The 26,220-nt window shown below is 47.0% G+C and overlaps 2 protein-coding genes across 2 annotated transcripts in view; both read left to right on the top strand.

Moving 5' to 3' along the window:
* JMJD1C (jumonji domain containing 1C) overlaps positions 1-26,220 on the top strand; it is a 1,023,975-nt gene that overhangs the window by 334,574 nt on the left and 663,181 nt on the right. The window lies entirely within an intron of this gene.
* Positions 1-26,220, top strand: part of LOC142502123 (disintegrin and metalloproteinase domain-containing protein 10-like) — a 440,300-nt gene that overhangs the window by 179,629 nt on the left and 234,451 nt on the right. Inside the window, exons 6-7 of the mRNA XM_075612980.1 lie at positions 13,397-13,519; positions 24,633-24,725. Of these exons, the coding sequence (XP_075469095.1) occupies positions 13,397-13,519; positions 24,633-24,725 (216 nt within the window). The remainder of the gene's footprint in view (positions 1-13,396; positions 13,520-24,632; positions 24,726-26,220) is intronic.

Below are 26,220 nucleotides of genomic sequence, written 5' to 3'. Positions count from 1 at the left end.
TTATTTGGTATATAACTGAGCAGTGGCCCTTTCCGCTAGCTGATAGGCATGGTGCAGGCTGTCCTGAAGTCGCTTCACATAGCAGTAATGAGCCACATTGAGTACCCCATCAGTAGATACCCTGCGACGGATGTCTACAGGCAGCCGTGCCTCTCGCCCGAACGTCATGAAGTATGGTGTGTACCCCGTAGATTCATGTCGGGTGCAATTGTATGCATGCACCAGTGCTTCAACGTGCTTGCTCCATTCGCCCTTTTGAGAGCCCTTTAAGGTGCCTAGCATGTCTAACAACATCCGGTTGAATCTTTCGGGGAGAGCGTCTCCCTCGGGGTGGTACGGAGTAGTCCTAGACTTCTGAATATTTAACATTCTGAGCAGCTCCTTGATGAGCTTGCTCTCGAAGTCCCTTCCCTTGTCTGAGTGCATCTGATTTGTCAGACCGTAGTGCACGAAATACTTCTCCCACAGTACTTTAGCGACTGTGAGAGCTTTCTGATCTTTTGTCGGGAATGCTTGAGAATAGCGGGTGTAGTGATCTGTCACTACCAGCACATTGCCTATACCTCTTGAATCAGGTTCGATACATAAGAAGTCCATGCCGACTAAATCCATCAGGTCAGAGCTTTTGAGATGGCCCATTGGGGCTGCACGGTGGGTAGTGTCTTTCGTTGTATGCACCTTAGGCATTTTCTGCAATGCTGTTCTATGGACTCCTGCATCTTGGGCCAGAAGAATTGGTCTCTTATTAACCCGAAGGTCTTATCCAACCCTGGGGGTCCGTGATCATCATGCAAGGATTGTAAGACATGGTACTGCATGCTTTGGGGTAGAACCAGCTGTCGTCGGTCAGGATGATTGTGGTAGGGGACGACCCGATAGAGTTGACCCCTCTCTATTTTGAATTTGTCCCATTCTCTCATGAGGATGGCGTCAGTGGCGATGGGGACCCATTTCACCAGGGATGGATTATTCTGATGTAGGGCCTCGTGGATAGCATTAGCCACTGGATCATTTATCTGCGCCATCACTATCTCCTTCAGGAGAGTATTTGGAAGGATTTCCAGACCGTCTGGGCTGCAGTAGATGGCGGGAAGGTCCTGTGGGCGGCATCCCAAGGAATCAGCTATTTTCAACCCGGAAAATGTGACTCTGTCGTCCACGATCGCCACGGTGGAACACGGTGGAACACATCGCCTTCATCTCTGGTCCAGGGATCTCTTCCCAGGATCCCAGGGATCTCTTCTGACGTCGCATTCAGTCCAGGTCTCCTAGATAGGGCGTCAGTACCTATAGGGCGTCAGTAAGGAGACCCCGTATAGATAGTCGTGGAGCTTTTCTACTACCTCCCACTTGAGGGCGAGGAACTTCAATTTGTGAACCGGATAGTTTTACTCGCTAGGAGTTAAGCTTCAGCTCACATACGCAACTGGACGCAGGCCAGTAGGATACTTCTGGTGTAGCATGGCTCCCAGCCCATCAAAAATAGCATCCACGTGCAGGACGTAAGGTTTCTCTGGGTTGGCATAAGCCAGGACCAGGGCTTCCGTCAGGCTTTTCTTACGTCCGGTGAAAGCCTTTTTGCAGGCAGATGTCCACTTGTCACCAAAGGGTGTTCGCATAGACGTAGCTTTCTGCCGAGGTAGTAGGGAGCACCTGATCATAATTACCATGTGATGAGTGGGGATTGCCCCTCGAAGGAATTGCTTGCTTCAATATTCATCTATGGTTGAGGCGGGGATGATATTGCATGTTCGCAGCTTCCTGAGGACCAGTTGGATCCGTTGAAGGAAATCGGACAGATCTTCTCCATCCTTTTGTCTGAGGCCATAATATTTAAACCACAGTTCGCTTTCCTCTTCATACTTTTCGTAGATCTGCACTAACAGATCCACCATCTGGTGAGCTGAGAGATTGGCGCCTTGGTCGCGCTGCGCACTGACCATGGTAGAGGCCAGAGGTCGGAGGCTCTCCATTATCCTCTGTCGCCTTACTGCCTCGGAGCAGGGCCATTCATCTATCACCTTGAGGGTGTGTTCCCTGCAGGAATCGATTCCTTCTTCACCCACGGGGATAGTAATCGTCCCAGAGGAAGCCTTCAGCTTCCTGTAGTTTTGCGCTTGGGATAAAATGGTCAGGGCTTCCACTAGTTGCAGTAGGGTCACGCCCAGGATGGAGCCGCCACTTGTTAAGCGACTATCGGTTCCAGGCCTGGGACTAGGTACCGGCGTATAACTTCTTATCTGTTGGCTAGGGAGAAGTGAGTGTTGTGGGCTCTCGGCCCAGCTGGTAGCTCCTTACGCAGCACTTGGGGTGAAAGTTACTCAGGTTGGGGCTACGTCAGCTCTGGCCAGAGGGCAGATAGCCACATTTACGGCCCTTCATTCCCTAGATTGGAGGGGGAGGTGGAGACCTTGATTGGTGGGGAAACCATTGTGGGGTCCTGTGACAGGGTAAATAAAAGCCACCAGCTATATGCCTGGCAGACATATGTTTATGAAAGAGAAATGTTTTTTGTTTTTTTGTTTGTTTTTACCAATGTCAGTGAAAGAGAAAAGAGACATATGTTTAGTCTGCAGTGCAGCAGTGACTAGGTTAACTTCAGCTGGGAACCTCAGGACAATTAGTTGGATCCCAGCTGCCTAATCAAGGTGTGTTAAAAACCCCAGGCTTTAGACACATGCTGGCTAGCTGTTCAGGAGAGAGGAGTAAGCTACTGAAGAGATTACTGATAGAAGGTCTGTCTTTTTGTATGCTGTCTGAAGCAGAGAAATTCCCCGAAACTCTGTAGAGAGAACAGGCTGATTTAAGGTCTGTTTTGCAAAGTACATGTTTTGTGGACTGTTGTGTTTACCATGCTGAAGCGAAGCTATTTTGTTTACCGTGCTGAAGACAAGGAATTTTGTTTTGTCTGCTGAAGAAAAGCTATTTTTGTTTTGTGTGCTGTATAATTTAAGGCTAAATAAATAAGCCTTATCAAGAAAACCCCGCGTGTGAAGTTGCATGTACCCTGCAACAGGTCCCCACCGGTGAGGGGGTAAGGTGATGGGATACTAGCCCAGGGTATATTAGTGGGCAACCCTTGGGCAGGACCTCGGATTGGGGTAGAGCCTGAGGGGCGTCTTCCAAACTATCTCATGGTCGGTGACCAGTAATATGGTACTAGCGCGGTAATCGGTATCAAAATTGTGTCCTAGGATCCTGGCACTGGTCAGACCCGGGGAATTTCTTGCGTGATCTCAGACAGCAATTATAGATGTAATGATGGGAACTCCTCCCACGGTGACCACGTGGCGCAGGGGTATGTGACATTCTAAGGCCCAGTCATGGACCTGTTGCTGCGACACCAGAACCATGGTGTTAACTTTGTTCTACAATTTGTCTGTGAAGTAGGGCACCACAGGTCTGAAATCTCAGCAGCGCCTCCAAATGTAGCCCTGTTTCCCCCTAAACAAGATGGCTACTGGTGCTGCCGCTACCTGTTGGTTCACAGAGGACTAAAACCTCCATCACTGGGAGCCTGGGGTATATTTAGGATCTCGGTGCACCGCCTACACCCCACCGGCGAGTGATCCCAGCGTATTGGGAGTAGTCCCTCACCGGAACCAATATACACAATAATTACACACAGGTATACTATAACAATGTTTATTAAACACATGTGAAAATATAGCATCCAACATAACACTGCCCTGTGAGGCCTTCCCCAACCAATAACACCTCGCAGGTGGAACCCCCAAAATCCTGCAGTGCCTGGGCTCTTAACCCCGTAGTGTCCACAAACCAGTCCCTCCCCCAAAGAGTATGTGTGGGATAGCGCGCTTCCCTTTGTGTATTGGGGCCCGTTGGTGCCCGTGAATAATACTTCCATGGTATCAGTACAGACCAGGTCAACTAGTAGGAGACTCTGTGGATCCGCAACGTGGTTCTTCACCGCAATCCACCGGCTCATCTACAGCACAGATCCGTAGGTGGATGCCTCTGGAGTGTACCCAGCTGGAGTGTACCCCTTTAAAATAGTCTCTGTTGGAGTGCCCTTGCTTTGTTCACCGGCAGCAGGCCGCACTCCACCTCCAGAGATAATGTCCTGCAGCTGATGCCTCTCACTGACACACTACTGGGGAAAGATCCCTATCTAAGGCCTTTCCCTGCAGCATATACAGCATACACCAGCTACAGTGACTCAGGGGATCTACCGTGGACCTGGGGGGTTCTGACCTAGTCCAGGGGAGCACTATTCCCTGGACATTACCTTCACCCTCTCTGTCCGGATCACAACTGCCACGTGCTTGAAATGTTTCTATTCCTCTCCTCCGTGTTTCCAGGAGCCCTATTGGTCCTTCCGCAACACATGTGCAGCCACCCTATAAGATGCTGGGTCTTGTAGTCCCTTTCCTTCCTTAACCTTGTCATATGGGCCACCGTACACCTATTGCACTGCGCATGCTTGGGCTTCCAAGGATCGCCGGGTGCTTGCTGCACATGTAACAATGAACAAGAGATCACTGAGTCTCCACTAGTTCTCAAACCACTTGTTTCAAACAGCCCAGACCAATCAGGTAGGGTCATGTGCTATTAACCCATAGAAAAGATAGTCATATTTTGCAAGTGAGTAAAAGAGTGCTGATAGGGGTCTTAGTGATGATAGCAATAAGTCCTGATTCCCCCTTGCACATATTCATGCAATTTTGCACTGCAGATAATAATGAACAATTCTCAGTCCCAATAATGAACAATACCCATGCCCAATGATACAGTCCAAGAGAAAAATGATAAAGCAACGATGAAGATATAAAGTATTACTCACTGAGTGTGACCATCTGTGTAAACTCCAGATCGCGTGCGTCTCCTGGAGAGGTATACAACCGAATGGATTCTTGTGTGATCCAGCTGGAGACAAGGAATCAGGAGAGCACTGTAGCAGAAAGTGGGGACCAAATCATAAAGTGCAGTAAAACCGAGGTACTTTAATCCAAATAGACGATACACAGCAACATATAGGTGGGGCAAGTGATCCTCTAACGCGTTTCGCGCTTGTGCAGCGCTTTGTCAAAGAGTAATCCATTTACTGATTACTTCCTGGATATACCGGCAAGAAGTCCCGCCACCCCACGCATCATGTCCTCCCAGCCAATCACTGCGGTACACCCAAAAGTGCCCGGATGGTAAACAAGGCTGCAGTGACGGTATGAGAGGGAGGAGGAAATCCAAAAACGGAATCACAGTAGTAATACACAAAAAATGACATACTAACTGAATGAAACCAAAATGAATCATAATAAAACAATAAAAAACAAACTAAGAAATATATAAATACACAAATGCTAATAAAACAGAGTGTATATAAACTAGCTAAAAAATAAAAACAATATGAAAGCATCACCTGTAACTCAGGACACATGAACTATTAATAAATTGTTAATAAATATTGCCCAATATATAATTTAGTTGTATTATGCATAATATAACTACTAAGCTAAATTAGGAAAATAACATCTTCCAATAGTGACTGAGGTAACCAAAAGGGGAGTGTGACAGGGTAAATAAAAGCCACCAGCTATATGCCTGGCAGACATATGTTTAGTCTGCAGTGCAGCAGTGATTAGGTTAACTTCAGCTGGGAAGCTGATAGCAATTAGTTGAATCCCAGCTGCCTAATCAAGGTGTGTTAAAAACCCCAGGATGTGCACACATGCAGCCTAGCTGGTCAGGAGAAAGGAGTGAAATACTGAAGTAGATTACTGCTAAAAGGTCTGTCTTTTTGTATGCTGTCTGAAGCAGGGAAATACCCTGAAATTCTGGAGAGAGAACAGCTTGATTTAAGGTCTGTTTTGCAAAGTACATGTTTTATGAACTGTTGTGTTTGCCATGCTGAAGTGAAGCTATTTTGTTTGCCATGCTGAAGACAAGGAATTTTGTTTTGTCTGCTGAAGAGAAGCTATTTTTGTTTTGTGTGCTGCATGGTTTTTTAAGGCTAAATAAATAAGCCTTGTCAAGAGACCCCGCGTGTGTAGTTGCATGTACTCTGCAACATATGGTGTCAGAAGTGCTAGGATAGTGAAAGGCTCCTGCAGTAAAAGGGCACACACACAAACAAGAATGAGAAAAATTGAAGAGTTTTTTAAAGAGTTTCTGTGCGAGCAGGCCCGACTACAATCAGAGAGAGATGAAAGACTATTGCAGCAGCAAACTCAGCTCCAAATCCAGCAGCAGGAAGCACAGGATGAGTGGATGGCCAGGTTGCTGACTCAATCCCAGGGGTCTGCCAGTCCAGAACTTGCAAACAAACCCCCGGTCCTCCTGAGGAAAATGGCTCCGAGCAAGGATCCAAAGGCTTTTCTACTGACGTTTGAAAGAGTTGCCGAAGCCCAGGGCTGGTCTGCAGATCGTTGGGCAACCGCTTTGGCCCCGCTCCTCATAGGAGAAGCCCAGGCCTCATATCAGGGCCTCCCTGCAGATCAGGCAATGGACTACCGACAAGTGAAAGCCGCCGTACTGGATCGCTTAGGTCTGACCCCAAAGACCTACCAGAAGCAGCTCCGGAACATGAAGTACACCACTAAGATGAGACCCCGGGTCCTCACTCAGCGGTTATTGGACTTGTGTACACGCTGGATACAACCCGAGGAGTGCACTAAGGAGGCAATTCTTGAGCAGGTGGTTTTGGAATAATTCCTACAATTAATACCCCCTTCCGCATGCTCATGGGTAAAACGCCATGCTGCTGAAACCCTAGCTTTAGCGGTACGACTCGTGGAGAATTTCCTTGGGGCTGAGAAGCAGGCGAGTGTCCTGGACCCGATCTGACTCCACCGGCACTTGTGGACGCCCAAGAGGGAGGTCGGATCAACGGGGAACCTACGGCCCATTCATATGCAACCGCCCAGTCCAACGGAAGGAGCAGTCGTTCCAGCAAGGGCGGAGTCCAAATGCTGGTCCCCGCCGAGACCTGCATCTCCTTCATGATGTCGTCTGGTCGCCAAATGAGAGGAACTTCCGAGAACGTCGCCCGCAGGCCCCACCAGAAGCCTGGCCTCCAGTATCCGGTCCAGCGGAGCGCTATCTGCTGCACCCTCTTGCGAGGGAACCCTCTCCATGTTCCACCTGCGGAGAACAAGGCCACCGGCACGTGGACTGTCCACAGATGGATTGTTCCTTCAGCAGGACCGTCGCCTCGGCCTTCACTGAAGAAAGTTACAAGTACTGGCTACTTCCAGGCCAGGTTGGCGAAAAAAACTTCCAGGCCCTTGTAGATTCGGGCTCTGGGAAAACTCTGGTCTTCCAGGAACTGTTACCGCCTAACGTGTGTTCTTTTGACTCCACATGGAGTATAGAATGTAAACACGGCGATATAAAGCGGTATCTGACGGCCAAAATCCGGCTACAGGTAAAAGGCCAGGAGGCCAGGATCGAAGTAGGAGTCGCTCCTTGGCTCCCTGCCCCTGTTGTGCTCGGCCGGGACTGGCCTTTCTTTTCGGACCTAATGGCTCCAGTCTCTCATAAGGAGCCGTATTCTTTGGCTCAGGAGAAACCTGGCAAACTGTTCCCCTTCTCGGCAGACCTTTTTCCCAGTGGACACCGGGTTCAAAAGACTCGGAAGCAAAGACGCTCTGACATACAGGACTGGTTGCAGAAATCTGGGTCTTAAGGTGACCATTCTAATAGCCAGAAATCCAGAAAGCCAGAAGTGATGACTGGGGATGGCCAGAGGGAGGGGGATATGGGCCCTGGAGATTTACCAGACCTATACCTCCCTGATTTTCGCCAGAAGCAAAGGGAAGACCCAGTCCTTGCTAGACAGTATGACAAGGTGGTAAAAATTGATGAGCAAATTTTGAATGCACAGGGGGTGATAGTATTCCCCCTTTTTGAGTTATCAAATGATATCTTGTATAGGGTGAATAGGCAGACACAAACAGGGGAGGTCACCAGACAGATATTGGTTCCCAAAGCGTTTGTTAAATCTGTGTTCACTCTAGCCCATACTGTCCCTTGGGGTGGTCACCTGGGCAGGGATAAAACATTGGACCGTATTTCGTCACGATTCTATTGGCCAGGGATGCATAGTGATATTGCTAAGTTATGTGCGGCATGTCAGGAGTGCCAGCTAACTAGTCCAAAGGGACAAAAACTAGCCCCTTTGGTTCCTCTACCCTTGGTGTCAGTTCCCTTTATGAGGATTGGGGTAGACTTGGTAAGACCTCTAGAACCTTCTGCGAAAGGACACAGGTTTATTCTTGTAATAGTTGATTATGCAACAAGAAAGACTCAGGCGTTCCCCCTGAGAACAGCAACGGCGAAGCAAGTAGCCAACAAGTTGTTGGAGCTGTTCTCACGGGTTGGACTTCCCCAGGTTATGTTGACAGACCAAGGTACAAATTTTATGGCTAAACTGATGCAGGATGTCTTAAAATTACTAGAGGTCAAGTCTGTTCAGACATCGGTCTACCATCCACAGACTGACGGATTGGTGGAAAGATTTAACCGAACTCTAAAGGGGATGCTGAAGAAATTTGTAGATTCAGAGAAGAGAGCCTGGGATGAACTTCTCCCTTTTCTGCTGTTTGCAGTGCGGGAATGTCCCCAGGCCTCCATGGGATCCTCTCCATTTGAACTGCTGTATGGCCGCCAATCCCGAGGTATCCTAGACCTCCTAAAGGAGTCCTGGGAGGAACAGCGGTCCCCTTCTAAGAATACCCTGCAATATGTACTAGACCTTAGGAAGCGCCTAGATGTGGTCGGCCATTTTGCTAGGGAGCATCTTAGATCAGACCAGGACAGTCAGGAGAGACATTACAGTCAGAATGCTCGCATGAGAGTGTTTCACCCGGGAGACCAGGTGATCTTATTATTACCCAGTTGCGAGAGCAAACTCCTGGCCAAATGGCAGGGCCCATTCGAAGTACTCCGCCGCACGGGTGATGTGGATTACGAGATTGCACAACCAGGGTCCAGGAAGGGTAAACAAATTTACCATGTGAACTTGTTGAAACCCTTGAAGATGCAGCAGGCTCCATTCATCCACCAAGTGGAGGAGGAAACGGACTTGGGTCCTCAGCCCCCACGGGAGAACATCGTGGGTGACAATAAAATCCCAATGGGTAAACAGTTGTCCTCTGAACAAAAAGGTGACTTGTTAGCAATAATGACACAATTCCATGATGTTTTTTCTGATTTACCAGGGAAAACTAACTTTATTTCCCATGCGATCGAGACAGCACCTGGGGTAAAAGTACGTTCCCGTCCTTATAGGTTGTCTGAAAGTCGTATGGTCCTGGTAGAGAAGGATGTACAAGAAATGTTACACTTAGGAGTGATTGAGGAATCATGCAGTGAGTGTTGTAGTCCATTAGTTATGGTCCCTAAACCCGATGGAAAGGTAAGATTTTGTGTGAACCTCCGAAAGGTCAATGCAGTATCCATGTTTGACGCATATCCGATGCCAAGGGTGGACGAATTAATTGACGCCCTTGGTAACACGGAATATATATCCACGCTGGACTTAACAAAAGGATACTGGCAAATACCCTTAGAGGAAAAGTCCAAGTGCAAAACAGCCTTTGCCACTCCCATGGGTTTATACCAGTTTATGACAATGCCATTTGGTCTGCATGGAGCCCCAGCTACATTTCTGAGACTCATGGATAAGGTGCTGAGACCCCATAGGACGTATGCCGCAGTCTACCTAGATGACATTGTCATTTATAGTAAACACTGGCGGGCCCATCTAAATAGGCTGAAAGTTGTCCTCAAATCTCTAAGAGAGGCAGGGCTCATAGCCAACCCTAAGAAATGTGCCTTAGGTAAGGCAGAAACCAAATACTTATGGTATGCAGTGGGAGGTGGAAAAGTAAGGCACTAGCCGACAGGGTAGTTGCCCTGAAAGAAGTTCTGACCCCCCAAACAAAAATGCAGGTACGCTCTCTGCTGAGTTTAGCAGGATACTACCGGCGGTTCATCCCCAACTACTCGGAAGTGGCAGCCCCTTTTACGGACCTCAGAAAAAAATATGCCCCTACACAAGTGGTATGGTCAAGGGAGTGTCAGAGAGCCTTTGAGGACATAAAAAGGTGTCTATCAGAGGGTCCCATCCTTAGAAGCCCAGTCTTCAACAGGCCTTTTGTAGTGCAAACAGATGCATCAGAGATAGGGCTAGGGGCAGTATTGTCACAACAGTTTGAGGGAGTTGAACAACCTATCCTTTTCCTGAGTAGGAAGTTGTTCCCGAGGGAAAAAAACTACTCAGTGATTGAGAAGGAGTGCCTCGCAGTAAAGTGGGCAATCGAGGCTTTAAGGCATTACCTGGCAGGAGTCCATTTTACTCTGGTGACAGACCATGCTCTACTGAAGTGGTTAAATAGTATGAAAGATTCCAATGCTAGGTTAACTAGGTGGTATATGGCCCTCCAACCCTTCTCATTTGAGATTCAGCACAGGCCGGGAAAAGAGAACGCAAATGTTGATTTCTTTTCTAGAGAAGGGGTGGATGGTCGGGCTTCAGCCGTGCATAGCCCCAGCCACACACTAACAGGGGAGGAATGTGACAGGGTAAATAAAAGCCACCAGCTATATGCCTGGCAAATATATTTTTAGTCTGCAGTGTAGCAGTGATGAGGTTAACTTCAGCTGGGAAGCTCATGGCAATTAGTTGAATCCCAGCTGCCTAATCAAGGTGTGTTAAAAACCACAGGATGTGCACACATGCAGCTTAGCTGGTCAGGAGACAGGAGTGAAATACTGAAGTAGATTACTGCTAAAAGGTCTGTCTTTTTGTATGCTGTTTGAAGCAGGGAAATACCCTGAAACTCTGGAGAGAGAACAGCTTGATTTAAGGTCTATTTTGCAAAGTACTTGTTTTATGAACTGTTGTGTTTGCCATGCTGAAGTGAAGCTATTTTGTTTGCCATGCTGAAGACAATCTTAACCGCATCTATTAACTGCATTTGCATGTTGAAATGCCAATTCAAGATCCGATTTATTATATCCTCTGGAAATGAATCTAGACATGAGGTCCCGTGCCTGGATTTCAAAAGAATATTGGTCAGAACACAGTCTTTTTAATCATAGGAATTGTCCTTTAGCAATTCCTTTTAAGATAGCTGGTGGATGCCCACTATCTGTTCTTAAATAGGAATTCCTACAATTTTCTTTAATATATAAATCACTTTGGACCAGTTAATCTGTACCAATATAGAATAATACACCTAAATAGTGAATATGGTGATAATGAAAGTGTAAGTGAAATTGATGTTGTAAGAATTAATATTTAACTTAGTGATAAAGGATAATAGAGACGTCTCAGCCTCATCCCAAATGAGGATGAGATCGTCAATATATCTCCGGTAAAAAATAATGTGATCTCTATAAGTGTTGGTGTTACTATAAATGTGAGCAGCTTCTCACCACCCCATAAATAAGTTAGCATATGACGGTGTGAAGGATGTGCCCATGGCGGTACCCCATGTTTGTAAATAAAAAGTGTGGTCAAATAAGAAATAATTATGTGTTAAGAGAAAGTGAATTGCTTCTAACAAAAAAGTGCTCGGTGCAGGTGAGATGTTAGAAAAATTAAGAAAATGTTGAACTGCTTGAATCCCATGTGTGTGATTAATAATCGTGTATAGGAACGTTACATCCATAGTCACCCAGAGGTATGTTTTACTCCATTGAAAGTCTTTTAAAGCTACCAAAAGATCCGTGGTATCCAATAAAAATGAAGGTAATGTTTGTACCAAGGGTTGGATATGTATATCAATGTATCTGGACAACCTATCTCCCAAAGATCCAATGCTCGCAATGATAGGCCTCCCAGGAGAGATGGTGATCTTTGGGAGATGGTGATATATGGGTATAACAGGGTATTGTACTGATAAACATTTGTATTCTCGATCACTTAGGACATACAAAATCCTACCCAACAGCAATAATTCTTCCATCTCATTAGAGAATTTATTTGTAGGGTCATCTTTGAGACGTCTATATGATGAAATATCATTTAGCTGACGTAATGCTTCCTCCCTATAGGCGTCTGTATGTAGTACCACCATAGCACCCCTTTTGTCAGCATTTTTTATGACAATAGAAGTATTATTCTGAAGGGATGCCATGGTGGACCAATCATCAGTTGAAAAATTAGTTTTCATAGGAAATCTATTTGTATGGTCTTTAGCCAAAGCATAAAGGTCTTGTTCAACAAATTTCTCAAAGGTCTTTAAATGCGGGCCTTTGATGTAATTAGGTGTGAAAATAGACCTAGGTTTAAAGCCAGAATCTTTCCGCCCAAAAAAATTCTCTAAGCATATGTCTCCTGAGACTGGATGTTGTTCATTTAACATAGATTCTAAATCGTGTAATGTACAAATATCCTTAAATGTATGTAATATAGGGGTGTTTTCACTATTAGCTGTGTCAGCAACATATATTTAATTCGTGGGGATCAATGGTTGATTTGAAACCTCCTTGTCAGAAAAAAAATTTTTAGACATAATTTTCTAACAAATTTTGTACATCAATAATTGTGTCAAAAATGTTAAAATTATCATCAGCAGCATAATTTAAACCTTAATTTAATAGGCTAATTTGAGCCGGGGTTAGATCAATTCCAGATATATTTATAACATTGTCCTCATGCGCGAACCTCCTAGACATGGCGGCGCCCTTAACCGCCGTTCGCCGCGGGGTCTCCGTCGACCCACTCGCCCGCAATAATGTGCTGGGTCTGCCTGCCACTCCGGCAGCACCCGACATCTACCCAAGTCCCCACGGAGCCGTCCCCCTCTCGCACAGCCCGGAGGTAGGAGGGGGACCTGGCTACATTTAGATTAGAGAACTCCAATACCTTGCTGTACATTTGGAGTTTTTAAAAAGCGCATAGGAGCAAGGTTCTGTGTATGCGATATATATCAGGGGTGTGCAAACTGGGTGGCGCGCCACCCAGGGAATTGCCAAGATTATTTTCCAGAGGTGGTGGGGCGGCGGTTGCAGAGACCCTGAGCTCTTCATCAAGGCATTTAAATTAATGCCGGGGGAATGCGTGAGGCCTCTGCAACTTCCCTTACCTTGTATTTATTTATTCAAATGGTAATGGATTCATAGAACAGTCGTCCAGTAAAGCTGAGGCTTATATGACAGTGTATTAATGCCTGGAATAGACACAAAGCACCTCTGATATGAAACAAGCCAGGGATCGAATGAGATCTGCTTTACAGCACGCATGAAAATGATCAGAATAGGTGTGTCACGTGGTCCCTTTTTGCCCATAATACAGTACATGTATCTCTGTTCTATGCAAGTATGTGTGGGTAATAATTACCATACAGATGCAATACACGTGTATGTATGAAAAGAGTGTTTTCAAAATAATGCATACTTTGTCATGTAACAGATTTTTTCCATATAGGAGGAGTCCGTCCTCAGAACTAAGAGAAGTTTGGATTTTTTACGTACAACTTGCCTGCTTTATCTGAAGGTCGACTACTTGTTTTATAAAAAATTTGAAACCATAGAGGCAGTAATTTCCCAGGTATGAAATGAAAGTGATGTAATATTGCTTTTGTGTATACTATAAGACAATTCGCTAAGCGTTTACAGATGCAACTGCCGGTTCTGCGACACTTGCCTTGCAGGTCCCGCACGGCATCCTATCCGTAGCCGCGAAATTCCAGCGGGCAGATTAATGGCCTATCAGATTAAAACAGCGGGGGTTGCTCCATTTTAATGGGACACGCGCAGTATGAATCCTACTGGGCTGTACTAGACTATAAGAGATGTGCACTAAAATGGACCCCCGCTGTGTTAATCGGATGGTCCATTACAGCCTGCTATGGACTATCTAGTGGAGTGTTTGCGAGATGCTCAGGGATTTTACTCAAACAATTGCTAAAAAACATCAAATGCATCTGAATTGTATGTTGATTTTTTTTGTATTTTATTTTAGCAGATAGTAGATTTAGTCATTGCTGCCTTCTAATGAAAGTTATGTAACTGTTCCAGATAAAGTAGAATGTGACAGTAAAGTGAACACTTATAGCAGAGGCGGAACTAGGTATTCTTGCGCCCCCGGGGCAAGTTCCACCAACTGCACCCCCCCCGCACCACCAATTTATAGAACCAAGGCAACACCAGGCTCCAGGTTGTTGAGAGGGGGGATGTTCTCGCCCACTGTCTCTCTCACACTAACACTCCTACCCCCATTTCTCCTTCTTCACTCTCTATTCTCTGTATGGAATCGGGGAACACGTCCCCTGCGACATGTTCCTTCCTTACCTAATGCTCCTGTCACCTCTGCACCGCTTACCGAGCACGTGCACACACGGAGGCTTTCTGTCAACTCCACATAGCCTGGTCCCTCGTCCCACTCGCATCACGCATCACTCACGCGTGGCGCACTCACGCGCGGCACGCTCACGTGACGATCGTGCATTTCTCCCCAACTGTGTGGCCAGATTCCTGATTGCACGAACAATGCTCACCTGTCTCCTGCACCCTCTGTCCAATCCCTGCTCCCGCAGGGGCTACGCCTCCACTCTACCTCTCGCACTGATTGCTCCAGCCTTGCTATAAAAACCCTGCATGCTCAGTCACTCATTGCTGAGCATAACCCCTTGTAGCCTTGTGTTCCTGCTTTGCTGTGCTTTGCCTTGTGCTTTTTCTATTCTTGCTTCCAGTTGATCTCACGTGTACCGACCCGGCTTGACTATTTGACCCTTTCTGGATAATGACCCAGGCTTGCCTCTGACTATCCGTACTTCTCCAACCCCTGACCATGGCACAACGGACAACGACTACACTGCTGCCTTCCCCCCACGACCTCGGCAAGTATTTGGACTAACCCACTCTCTTCAACCCAGACCTGGCTACGTTGACAATCCACTTTCCAGGCATGCCTCCGCTGCTGTGGGTCCACAGTTCTATACTTTCCCACCTCAGTACCGGGGTCCCGCCTTGTTTGTGGTGAGCTTAAGCATTACATTATCCTCTCATCATCTCTCACTTTCTCCCCTTTATCTCTTACTCTTTCCTCCATCCTGTATCACCCTCCCCATCCTCTCTCATTCTCCCCCATCCTCTCACTCCCACCCAATCCTCTTTCACTCCCCCATGCTCTTTCTCCAACCCCATCCTAGCTGACTATCCCAATCCTAGCTCACTCACTCCTTTCCCCCATCCTCATTCACCTCCCCCTTATCTTCGCTCACCTACCTCTTATCCTCCTTCTCACTTCCCCATCCTCAGTCGCTTCCCCCAATCCTTGCACACTCCCCCTTTCTACGCTCAATCCCCCTTCCTCGCTCACTCTCGACCATCCTCGCTCACTCCACCCATTGTTCACTCTCAGTCCCCTCCACCATCTCTCACTCCCCTCCATCGTCTCTCACACCACTCCATCATCTCTCACTTCCCCCCATCCTCGCACATCCCCCCATCCTTGCTCACTCCCCCATCTTAACTCTTTCCCCTAAAACACTGACACTTCCCTCTCGCTCTTTACCCAACCTCCCTCATTCACTCCCACTCTCCTCACTCCCTTCCAACCCGTTGCTCTAGGCCCCTTCACTCACTCCTTCCCCCATCTGCCATGTTCACTCCCCTCCAACCCATTGCTCCTTCCCCTATTCATTCACTCAACACCACCCTGTTGCTTCCCCCCCTAGCACACTCACACTCCCTACCTCCCAATCATTGTTCCTTCCCCCCACACTCAATCACTCCCCCATACTCGCTTACTCCCCCTCTCACTCACTCCAACCTTCATTCACTTCCTCATTGCTCACTCCGTCTCTCTTTCGCCAGCCCCCACCCAGTTGCTCTTTCCCCACCTCACCACTCTCACTCTTTCCTCCACCCCTTCGTTCTTTACCTCCGTAGCGCTTTCCTCCACACCCACGTACTCACTCCCTTCCCCCACCCACCTTGCTCACTCACTCCACCTTTTGTTAACACCCTCATCCTTGCTAAACCCCCCTTCTCGCTCACTCTCCCACCCCCTTGCTCTTTCCCCCACTCTTCTAGCTCACTCCTCCCATCCCCTAGCTCACTTACACCCCCACCACCTCACTGTCCCACCCCCTTGCTCTCTAACCCTCTTAATTTCCACACACAGCACCCTCGCTCTACCCCCTCACATCGCTCGCACTCCCTCTTCATTCTTCCTCCCCGCTCTTCTCACCTATCCCCCTACCCCTTTGCTCTTCCCCCCACACCCGTTCCCTTCCTGCCCCCTCACTCTCTCCCCCCCTGTTTCCTCCCCCGCTGTCTCTCCCCTATCCTCTCTCTTACTCCATCCTCTCTCTTTCTCCCACCCCCTAGCTCACTTCCACCCCCCTTTCTTTTTCCCTCCCCCTCACTCTTTCCCTCTTTCGCTTACCCCTCTCAGTCCCCTCGCTCTTCCCTCCCATACACTCGCTCTTTCCCCTTCACTCCTCGCCCCCCTTGTTCTTCCTCCCTGTTCTTCTCCCACTACTCCCTTCACTCTTCCCCCATCCCCTCACTCTTCCCTCTTGCTCTAACCGCTCTGTCCCCCCTCGCTCTAGATGCTCTGTACCACCACTTTCCCCCCCATCGTCTCTTTCCCCCCATCCTCTCTCTCCCTCCAACCTCTCTCTCCCCCCATCCTCTCTCTCCCATCCTCTCTCTCCCCCCATCCTCTCACTCTTTCCCCCCCATCGCTCTTCCCCCCCTACTTCCTTGGTTCTTTGCCCCACCCCCTCACTCTTCCCCACCATCGCTCTTCCCCCTCTACTTCCTTGGTTCTTTTCCCCACCCCCTCACTCTTCCCCTTTGCACTAGCTGCACTCTATACCCCTCATCGCTCTAGTCGCTCTCGCTCCCAACTCTCTCACCCCACTCTTCCACTCCTGTTCTCTCTCCCCATCCTCTCTCTCCCCCACCCTCTCTCTCTTCCCATCCTCTCTCTACTCCCACCCACTTGCTCTTTCCCCCACCCCCACTCCCCTCGCTCTCCCCCAATCGCTTTCCCCACCCTGCCACCTCGCTCCTCCCCCCCACACCGCTCGCACTTCCCCCATTTGATCTTCCCACCTTCACTCTACCTCCCCGCCCTACCCCTTTTGCTCTTTTCCCCACCCGCTCACTCTCCCCCCCCTCTGTCTAGCTTCTCTTCCCCCCCTGGGTCTCTCTCCCCCCATCTTCTCACTACCCCCATCTCCTCACTCTTTCTCCACCCCCTCGCTCTTTTCCCCGCCCTCTCGCTCTTTTCCCCACCCCCTATCTCACTTCCACTCCCACCTCTCACTCTTTCCCGCCCCTTCACTGCCCCCCTCTGGTTCCCCCCCCCAGCCCCCTCACTCTCCCCCTTCCACACTGCTTGCACTTCCCCTTGCTCTTCCCCTCTCTCCCACTGCCTCACTCTTCAACTTCCTTGCTCTTGCCACTCTCTCCCCTCTGCTCTCTCCTCCCATCCTCTCTCTCTCCCCCCCCCCCTCTCTCTCTCCTCCCACCCCCTTGCTCCCCCTGCCCCCTTGCTCATTCCCTTTCTCCTTCCCCCTCACTCCATCATTCTTTCCCCCTCACTCTTTCCCCGTCACTCTTTCCCCCTCACTCTTTCCCCCAGCCCCTTGCTCTCTCCTCCTCACCCTGTTGCTCTCCCCCCCTTGCTCACTCCCCACCCCTGCCATTCGCACTCGCTCACTCGGCACATTGCGGATCGGGTAGACAGATTGTTGGGGGGGAGGGGCTGGGATTGTCCCGGCGGTCTTGGTACATGTTGGCACCAATGACAAAGTTAGAGAAAGATGGAGGGTCCTAAAAAATGATTACAGGGATCTAGGCCAAAAGCTTAAGGCAAGTATTTTCTGAAATACTACCAGTGCCATGCGCTAAAGCAGGGAGACAGTCAGAGATCAGGGAGGTTAATGCATGGCTAAGAAAGTGGTGTAGGAAGGAGGGGTTTGGGTTTTTAGAGCACTTGGACTCCTTTTCTGAGAGGTGCCATCTATATTCTAGAGACGGATTGCACCTCAATGAAGAGGGATCTTCTGTGCTAGGGGGAAGATGCTAAAAAGGTTGGAGGAGATTTTAAACTAGGATGGAGGGGGGAGGGAAATGAAACAGATAATGAACTAAATGGAACAGATGAGGATACAAGGTGGTATGGAGGTAGAATGAGGGCAAGTGCAAGTTTGACAAGCAGTGAGACACCCATAGTAAATAGAGATAATACTAGAAAACTTCTAAAGACTAAACCAAGTGGGAGCAGAAAGGAAGGAGCAGATAAGATAATTGTACAGGCTGAAAAAAAAGTTAAATGCATGCTTGCTAATGCAAGAAGCCTGACAGATAAAATGGGGGAGCTTGAATTAATAGCTGCAAGAGACCAGTATGATATCATAGGCATTACTGAAACATGGTGGGATGAAACTCATGACTGCACAGTTAATTTAGAGGGTAATTCTCTTTTTCGGAAGGATCGAACAAATAGAAGGGGAGGTGGAGTATGTTTATATGGTAAACCGGATCTAAAACCAATTATAATGGATGATGTCTATGAAGGGAATGATGAAAATGTAGAGACTTTGTGGATAGAAATTAGCAGTGGAGGTAAAAGTATAAAGAAAATGTTTGTGGGAATATGCTATAAACTACCAAATATCTGTGAGATCGAGGAAGCTAAAATACTTTTGCAAATGGAGAAGGCATCAAAACTGGGTCATGTTTGCATAATGGGGGATTTTAATTATCCAGACATTCACTGGGGCAATGAGATTAGCGTTACAACAAAAGGAAACATGTTTTTGGGGGTGCTTAAAGACAATTATATGACCCAAATTATTGAGGAACCAACCAGGAGAGGGGCAGTTCTGGATTTGGTCATATCAAACAATGTAGAAGTAATAACAAATATTCAAGTCCTGGAACATTTGGGTAACAGTGATCATAACATGGTCTAATTTGAAATAAATTATCAAAAAACAGATTACTTGGGTTCAACAAAGACTTTAAACTTTAGAAAGGCAGATTTGAATAAACTGAGGTCTAATCTAGTAGTAATACAATGGGATGATGTTTTTGCAGGAAAAATGTAGAAGATAAATGGGCAGTCTTTAAAACATTGCTGGAAAAGCACACGTATCAGTGTATACCCTTGGGTAATAAGTATACTGTAAAAGAAATAAGTCAAAACCAATGTGGCTAAATAAACAGGTAGGGGAGGAAATGGACAAGAAGAGGAAGGCGTTTAGATTCTTTAAGTCAGAAGGGACAGAGACATCGTATCAGAAATATATGGAATGTAACAAAAATTGCAAAAGGGCAATCAAATTAGCAAAAATGGATAATGAAAAAAGGATTGCAATAGAAAGTAAGGTCAACCCAAAAAAGTTCTTTAAGTACCTTAATAACAAAAAAATGAGAAAAGAAAATATAGGACCCTTTCAGTGTGAGATGGGTAGGCAGATTATTGGAGATAAGGAAAAAGCTGAGGTATTAAACAAATTCTTTGCCTCTGTGTTTACCAGGGAAGAATCAAGTTCAATAGTAGTGCCGCAGGAGGAAGCCACAACCTCCATATTATTGAACAATTGGTTAACTGAGGAAGAAGTTCATAAGCGACTTGAAAAAATTAAAGTAAATAAGGCACCTGGCCCCGATGGCATACATCCAAGAGTTCTCAAGGAATTAAGCTCAGTAATAGCAAAACCATTATATTTAATATTCAAGGACTCCATTTCCACAGGCTCAGTACCATAAGATTGGCGTAAAGCAGATGTGGTGCCTATATTTTAAAAGGGAGCTAGATCACAACCGGGAAATTACAGATCTGTAAGCTTGACTTCAATAGTAGGGAAACTACTTGAAGGTTTAATACGGGATAATATTCAGGAATACCTAATGGAAAACAAAATTATTAGTAATAGTCAGCATGGATTTATGAAGGATAGATCTTGCCAAACTAACCTTATTTGTTTCTTTGAGGAGGTAAGTAGGAATTTAGACCAGGGTAATGCAGTTGATGTGGTATACTTAGATTTTGCAAAGGCTTTTGATACGGTTTCACACAAGAGGTTGGTGTACAAAATAAAGAAAATTGGACTCGGTAATAATATATGCACCTGGATTGAAAACTGGTTAAAGGACAGACAACAGAGGGTTGTCATAAATGGAACTTTTTCAGGTTGGGCTAAAGTCGTGAGTGGAGTACCTCAGGGATCGGTACTGGAACCCCTGCTTTTTAACTTGTTTATTAATGACCTTGAGGTTGGGATCGAGAGCAAAGTCTCCATCTTTGCTGATGATACTAAATTGTATACGGTAATAGAATCAGAGCAGGATGTAATTTCTCTTCAGAAGGACTTGGAGAGACTGGAAACGTGGGCAGGTAAATGGCAGATGAGATTTAATACAGATAAATGTAAGGTTATGCATTTTGGATGCAAGAATAAAAAGGCGACACAAATTAAATGGAGATATATTGGGGGAATCCTTGATGGAGAAGGATTTAGGAGTGCTTGTAGACAGCCCAATGTCATGCAGTAGCTGCAAAGGCAAACAAGATCTTATCTTCCATCAAACGGGCAATGGATGGAAGGGAAGTAAACATAATTATGCCCCTTTACAAAGCATTAGTAAGACCACACCTTGAATATGGAGTACAATTTTGGGCACCAATCCTAAGAAAAGACATTATGGAACTAGAGAGACTGCAGAGAAGAGCCACCAAATTAATAAAGGGGATGGACATTCTAACTTATGAGGAGAGGCTAGCTAAATTAGGTTAATTTACATTAGAAAAGAGGCGTCTAAGAGGGGATATGATAACTATATACAAATATATTCAAGAACAATACAAGGAGCTTTCAAAAGAACTATTCATCCCACGGGCAGTACAAAGGACTCGGGCCATCCCTTAAGGTTGGAGGAAAGGAAATTTCACCAGCAACAAAGGAAAGGGTTCTTTACAGTAAGGGCAGTTAAAATGTGGAATTCATTACCCATGGAGACTGTGATGGCAGATACAATAGATTTGTTCAAAAAAAGGTTGGACATCTTTTTGGATGGGAAAGGTATACAGGGATATACCAAATAAGTATACATGGGAAGGATGTTGATCCAGGGATTAATCCGATTGCCAATTCTTGGAGTCAGGAAGGAATTAATTTTTCCCCTTAATGGGGTTTTATTTGACTTCCTCTGGATCAATAAGTATAGATATAGGATAAAGTATCTTGATGGACGTACGTCTTTTTTCAACCTCACCTACTATGTAACTATGTAACTCACTGCCATCTTTGATCACTCCCTGCAATCCTCACTCACTCATTGCTATCCATGCTCAATCCATTCTATCCAGGCTCACTCCCTGCCATCCTTGCTCACTCCCTGCCATTCTTACTCACTCCCTACCATCCTTGCTCACTCCCTGCCATTCTTGCTCACTCCCTCCCCATTTTTGCTCCCTCCCTCCCCATCCTTACTCCCTCCCTCCCCATCCTTACTCCCTCCCTCCCCATCCTTACTCCCTCCCTATCCTTGCTTCCTCCTCCATATCCTTGCTCACTCCCTCCCCCATGCTTGCTCACTCCCTCCCCCATCCTCGCTCACACCCTCCCCATCCTCCCCCCACCCCTCTCTCACTCCTTCCTCCCCCTTGCTCACTCCTCACCACCCCCTCACTCTTTCCCCCACCCCCACGATCTTTCCCCTCATCTTGATGCATTCCACCCCTTGCTCACTCCTTCCCTCCCCCATACATTCTCACTCCATGCCTGTCATTCACTCACTCCATTCCCCATCCCCGCTCACTCCCTCCCCCATGCTCGCTCACTCACTCTGTCCACATGTTCGCTCACTCCCTCCCCAGTCTTGCTCTCTCGCCCCCATCCTTGCTCCCTTGCCCCATCCTCCTTAACTAACCCCTTGCTCACTCCCTTCCTTTGCTTACTCCCCATTTCTCTTTCCCCCTTTCCCCCTTGATTTCCCCTCCCCACTCCCTTCGCTCAATACCCCCACCCTGTCGCTCTTTTCCCCCCACCCCATCGCTCACTCGCCCATCATTTTTTTCCCCCTTGTCCCCTCACTCAATCCTTCTGATCACATCTCTCACTCACCTCACCATCCTCCCTCACTCCCCCCATTCTCTCACCCCCCATCCTCACTCATCCCCCCATCCCCGCTCATCTCCCTTATATTCGCCCATCCTCCCATCCTCGCTCATCCCCCCATCTTCGCTCACTCCCCAATCATCGTTCATACCCCAAAATCCTCGCTCTTTACCCTACCTCCATATCTTTTGCTCTTTTCTTCTGCCACCCACTCGCACTTTCCCCTCCTACTCCCTCGCACTTCCTCCCACCCCTCTCACTCACTCCCCCCTCATTCTTTACCCAACCTCCTTTCCCCTTGCTCTTTTCTCCCGCCACCGCCTCACTTTTCCCTCCCAACCCCCTCACTTACTCTCTCCCACTCCCCTCACTCACTCACTCACTCAACTCCACCCGTTGCTCTAAACCCTTCACTTCCCTTCTCACTCCTCCCCTCGCTCACTTCCCTCCTTGCTCATTCCCTCTCTTTCCCCAACCCCCACCCCCTTGGTCTTCCCCCACCCCTCACTCTTTCCTCCATCTCCTCAATCTTTACCCCCTCATTCTTCCCCTCACCCTACTCCCACTTGTTCACTCTTCCCCATTCTTGCTCACTCATTGTCATCCATGTTAACTTCCCTGATCATCGCCCACACCCTCCCCCATCCTTTCTCACACCCTCCCCATCCTTGCTCACTCTTCTCCATCCTTGCTCACACTCCCCCCATCTTCTCTCTCTCACTCTTCCCCAATCTCACACTCCCCCATCCTTGCTCACACTCCCCCATCCTCTTTCTCTCACTCTTCCCCATTCTCACACTCCCCCATCCTTGATCACACTCCCACATCCTCACTCACTTTCTCCCAACCGCTCATTTTTCACCCCTTCACCCCTTCACTCATACCCCCTGCTCACCCCCTCAGTCTTTTTCCCACTCACCTTGCTCTTAACTCCACACCATCACTTTTTTCTCCACCTCCAGCCCCTCACTCATTCCCCCAACCCATTGCTCTTTTTCCACCCCCTCGATCTTTCACCACCCTCTAGCGCACTCCTCCCACCACCTCGCTCTTTCCCCAATCCCCGAGCTCACATCCTTCCCCCTTGCTCTCCCACCTCTCGCTTTGCCCTCCAAGTCCCCACACACTTCCCCTCCCACATCCCACACACTTCCCCTCCCACACCCCTCACACTTCGCTCTTCCCCTTCGGTCTTCCTCCCCGCTCTTCTCTTCTCACCCCCTTTGCTCTTTCCCCGACCTGCTCTCTCCCCCCATGCTCTCACCCTCCCATGCCTCCCTCCCATGCTCCCTCCCCTGCTCTCTCCCTCCCCTGCACTCTACCACCCGCTCTCTCCCTCCCCACCCTGCTATCCTTCCACCCACCTCCCCCCCCACCCGCTTACTCCCCCCCATCCTCAATCACACTCCCCTTGCTCTTTCCCCCACCCCGCAGCTCACTTCCCTCCCCCTTCATTCTTCCCCCTCTCGGTTTCCCCACCCAACCCCCTCGCTCTTCGCCACCACATTCCTCATACTTACCCGCATGCCCCTAACACTTTCCCTCCTCGTTCTTCCCACCTTGCTCTCTTCCTCCCACTCTTGTCTCCCCACCCCCTTCACTTTTCCTCCCGGCTCTTTCTTTTATCACTCCCTTACTCTTTCTACTCCCATTCCCTTTGCTCTTGCTCCTCACTGTTCTACCCCCCCTCACTCTCTTCCCTCCCCCTCCCCTGCTCTACCCTCTTCTGCTGTACCCCCTGCTCTCTCCCTCCCACACTTTCCTTTACCCATATCCGTGCTTCCCCTCTGCACTTTGCCCCCCCCCACAATTTCTCCCCACCCCCTCCACACACTTCTCCGCCCCCCATTTTTCTTGCTCTTTCATTAAACTGCCATAGTTCTGGCTGGGACCTGGGTCTGTTACACCGAAACTTACACTGAAGTAAATGGGAGTTTCTGTGAGATAGTGCCCCAATATACATTTTAATATGTAATCAATCCTAAGTGGCAAACCTGCACTGTCCAACTGCAGATAAAGCTCTTAACTCATTATTGAAAGGTGCAATCCTGCACAGTTAGTTAAGTCGTTAGATAGTTAGTTAGTTAGTTAGTTAGTTAGTTAGTTAGTTAGTTAGTTAGTTAGTGGGAGGTACGCGCTCTAGCTGTACGTACACTTCCAGGTCTAACTTTAAAAAATAAATTAGAAATACTTATAGGTGTAAGATATGGATTAAAAAAAGGTATCAATTGCCAAGACGAGACTCTGTAATCATGGTGGTGGAATTAGTTAATTTTGGTAGTAGAGGAACTGCCCCTTTAAAGCCCATCCTCCCAAAATATATATATAAAAAAAATAACTTTCATTGATCCAGGGGTCCCACTTTGCTCTTAGTTCCAGCAATCAAGGTTAATGAAAGTAAAAATACAACTTGTTTTTAATCTTATGTTAAACATATGAAGTGTGAGATTAACTTAATATATAGAGTAGCATGTTTTTTTGTTTATGAGGACTATAGTTGTTTAAAACTGAACTGCAGATTTTAACACATTATACAAAATGACTATAGCATTTAATGTTTATATTTGATTTTCCCAGATTGCTGGATATATGATGTCAGTGAATTCCATTTATGAGGGGTTAGATTTTAATGGTATCAAACACATCAACTTCAAAGTGAAAATGTTACATGTAAGTGAAATATTATTCCATTGATATATAGTATTATGAATTAAACAGCTCCTTTACTTTTTTACAATAAACTAGGTAGACCCATATTTACTAAGCATTGCTAAGTAAGTTGTCTTCCAGCAACAGAAGGTGTCTGGTTGCTTAGTAAATGTGTGCAATACCGTGTGTGTCTAGACATGTGGTGCAAAGAGAAGCACAATGCTCCATTGTTTTCTCTTAATTGCATCATAAGGAATGTAAAACATGTTTAGATTACCTTAAACCTGGGCGACCTCTTTGTGCAAAACAAATGGAGTAACTGAGACAACGAACTTGATATTTTCCTTTGAAATACGTGCATTAGGGATCACCACCACTTAACACTCCCCAAATTGGCAATTTATGCAAGATTAGAGCAAAGAAAATAGATATAATAATGCAAAGATAAGCAAATGAAGATTAATTTCTTTGTCCCAATTGTGCTCTAATATTGCCTTAATACATAGATCCCAAATTATTTTTGGCCAGTTGATATATGTCACATAACAGTACTGTATTTAAAAGGATAATGGCCTGAGTATAATTGGTACAAAGCACAGCGATTGGACAAAAATCCCAATTAAAAAAAAAAAAGGAGTTTTCGGCCAATCCGGTGAGTTCAGCCAGTTTGGACTACAGTATATACTGTAGAATCAGACTTATAGGGCTCTATATATCAAGGCAAAAGGGGTGATTTCTGGGGCAAAACAAATGCTATATATATATATACAGCTTAACCCCGTTATAGCGCGGTCCTCAGGGGCCACCCACGAACACCGCGTTAAAAACGGGGTCGCGGAAAAAAAATCGCCGCCGAAATGTATTTATTTATATATATATATTTTTTTGTGGTGGAACCGTGTTTGCCGGAGGGGGAAAGCTGAAAACTCTCCCAGCATTCCCAGACCCGGTGGGCAGCGGCAACAGCACACAACACTTACCCGGCATCTGGCAGCTCTTCTCCCTGTCTCTGCTTCCTACTTCTGCTTCCTACTTGCGAGAGCAAGCTCCCTTAAAGAGACAGTGTTTGTGTGTGTTTGTGTGTATTTGACTGTGTGAGACTGTGTGTGTGTGCAGTGTGCTGTGTGTGTGCAGTGTGCTGTGAGTGTATGCTGAGTGTGTGCAGTGTGCTGTGAGTGTGTGCAGTGTGCTGTGAGAGTGTGCTGTGAATGTATGCAGTGTGCTGTGAGTGTGTGCAGTGTGCAGTGAGTGTGTGCAGTGTGTGTGCAAACATTTTTTTTTTTTTTTTAAATTGGGGGTCCACGCTCAAACCGCGTTATAAGCGGATCGCACTATAATGGGGTTAAGCTCTATAGGTCCATATTGTTTGGTTTAGTTGAGCCCCCCTCTTCTTTTAAACTTTATCCCCTGTTTTAACTCACCTTAATAAACTCTCTTTTTGTTACACTACAAGTTATGTCCGTGTGCTTCTTATAAGGTTGCTTTCCTCTCTGTTGTTTCTATATTATTTCAAACC

The sequence above is a fragment of the Ascaphus truei genome, chromosome 8 (assembly GCF_040206685.1).
Source record: "Ascaphus truei isolate aAscTru1 chromosome 8, aAscTru1.hap1, whole genome shotgun sequence".
Classification (NCBI taxonomy): Eukaryota; Metazoa; Chordata; class Amphibia; order Anura; family Ascaphidae; genus Ascaphus; species Ascaphus truei.
This window is presented reverse-complemented; position numbering and strand designations above follow the sequence as displayed.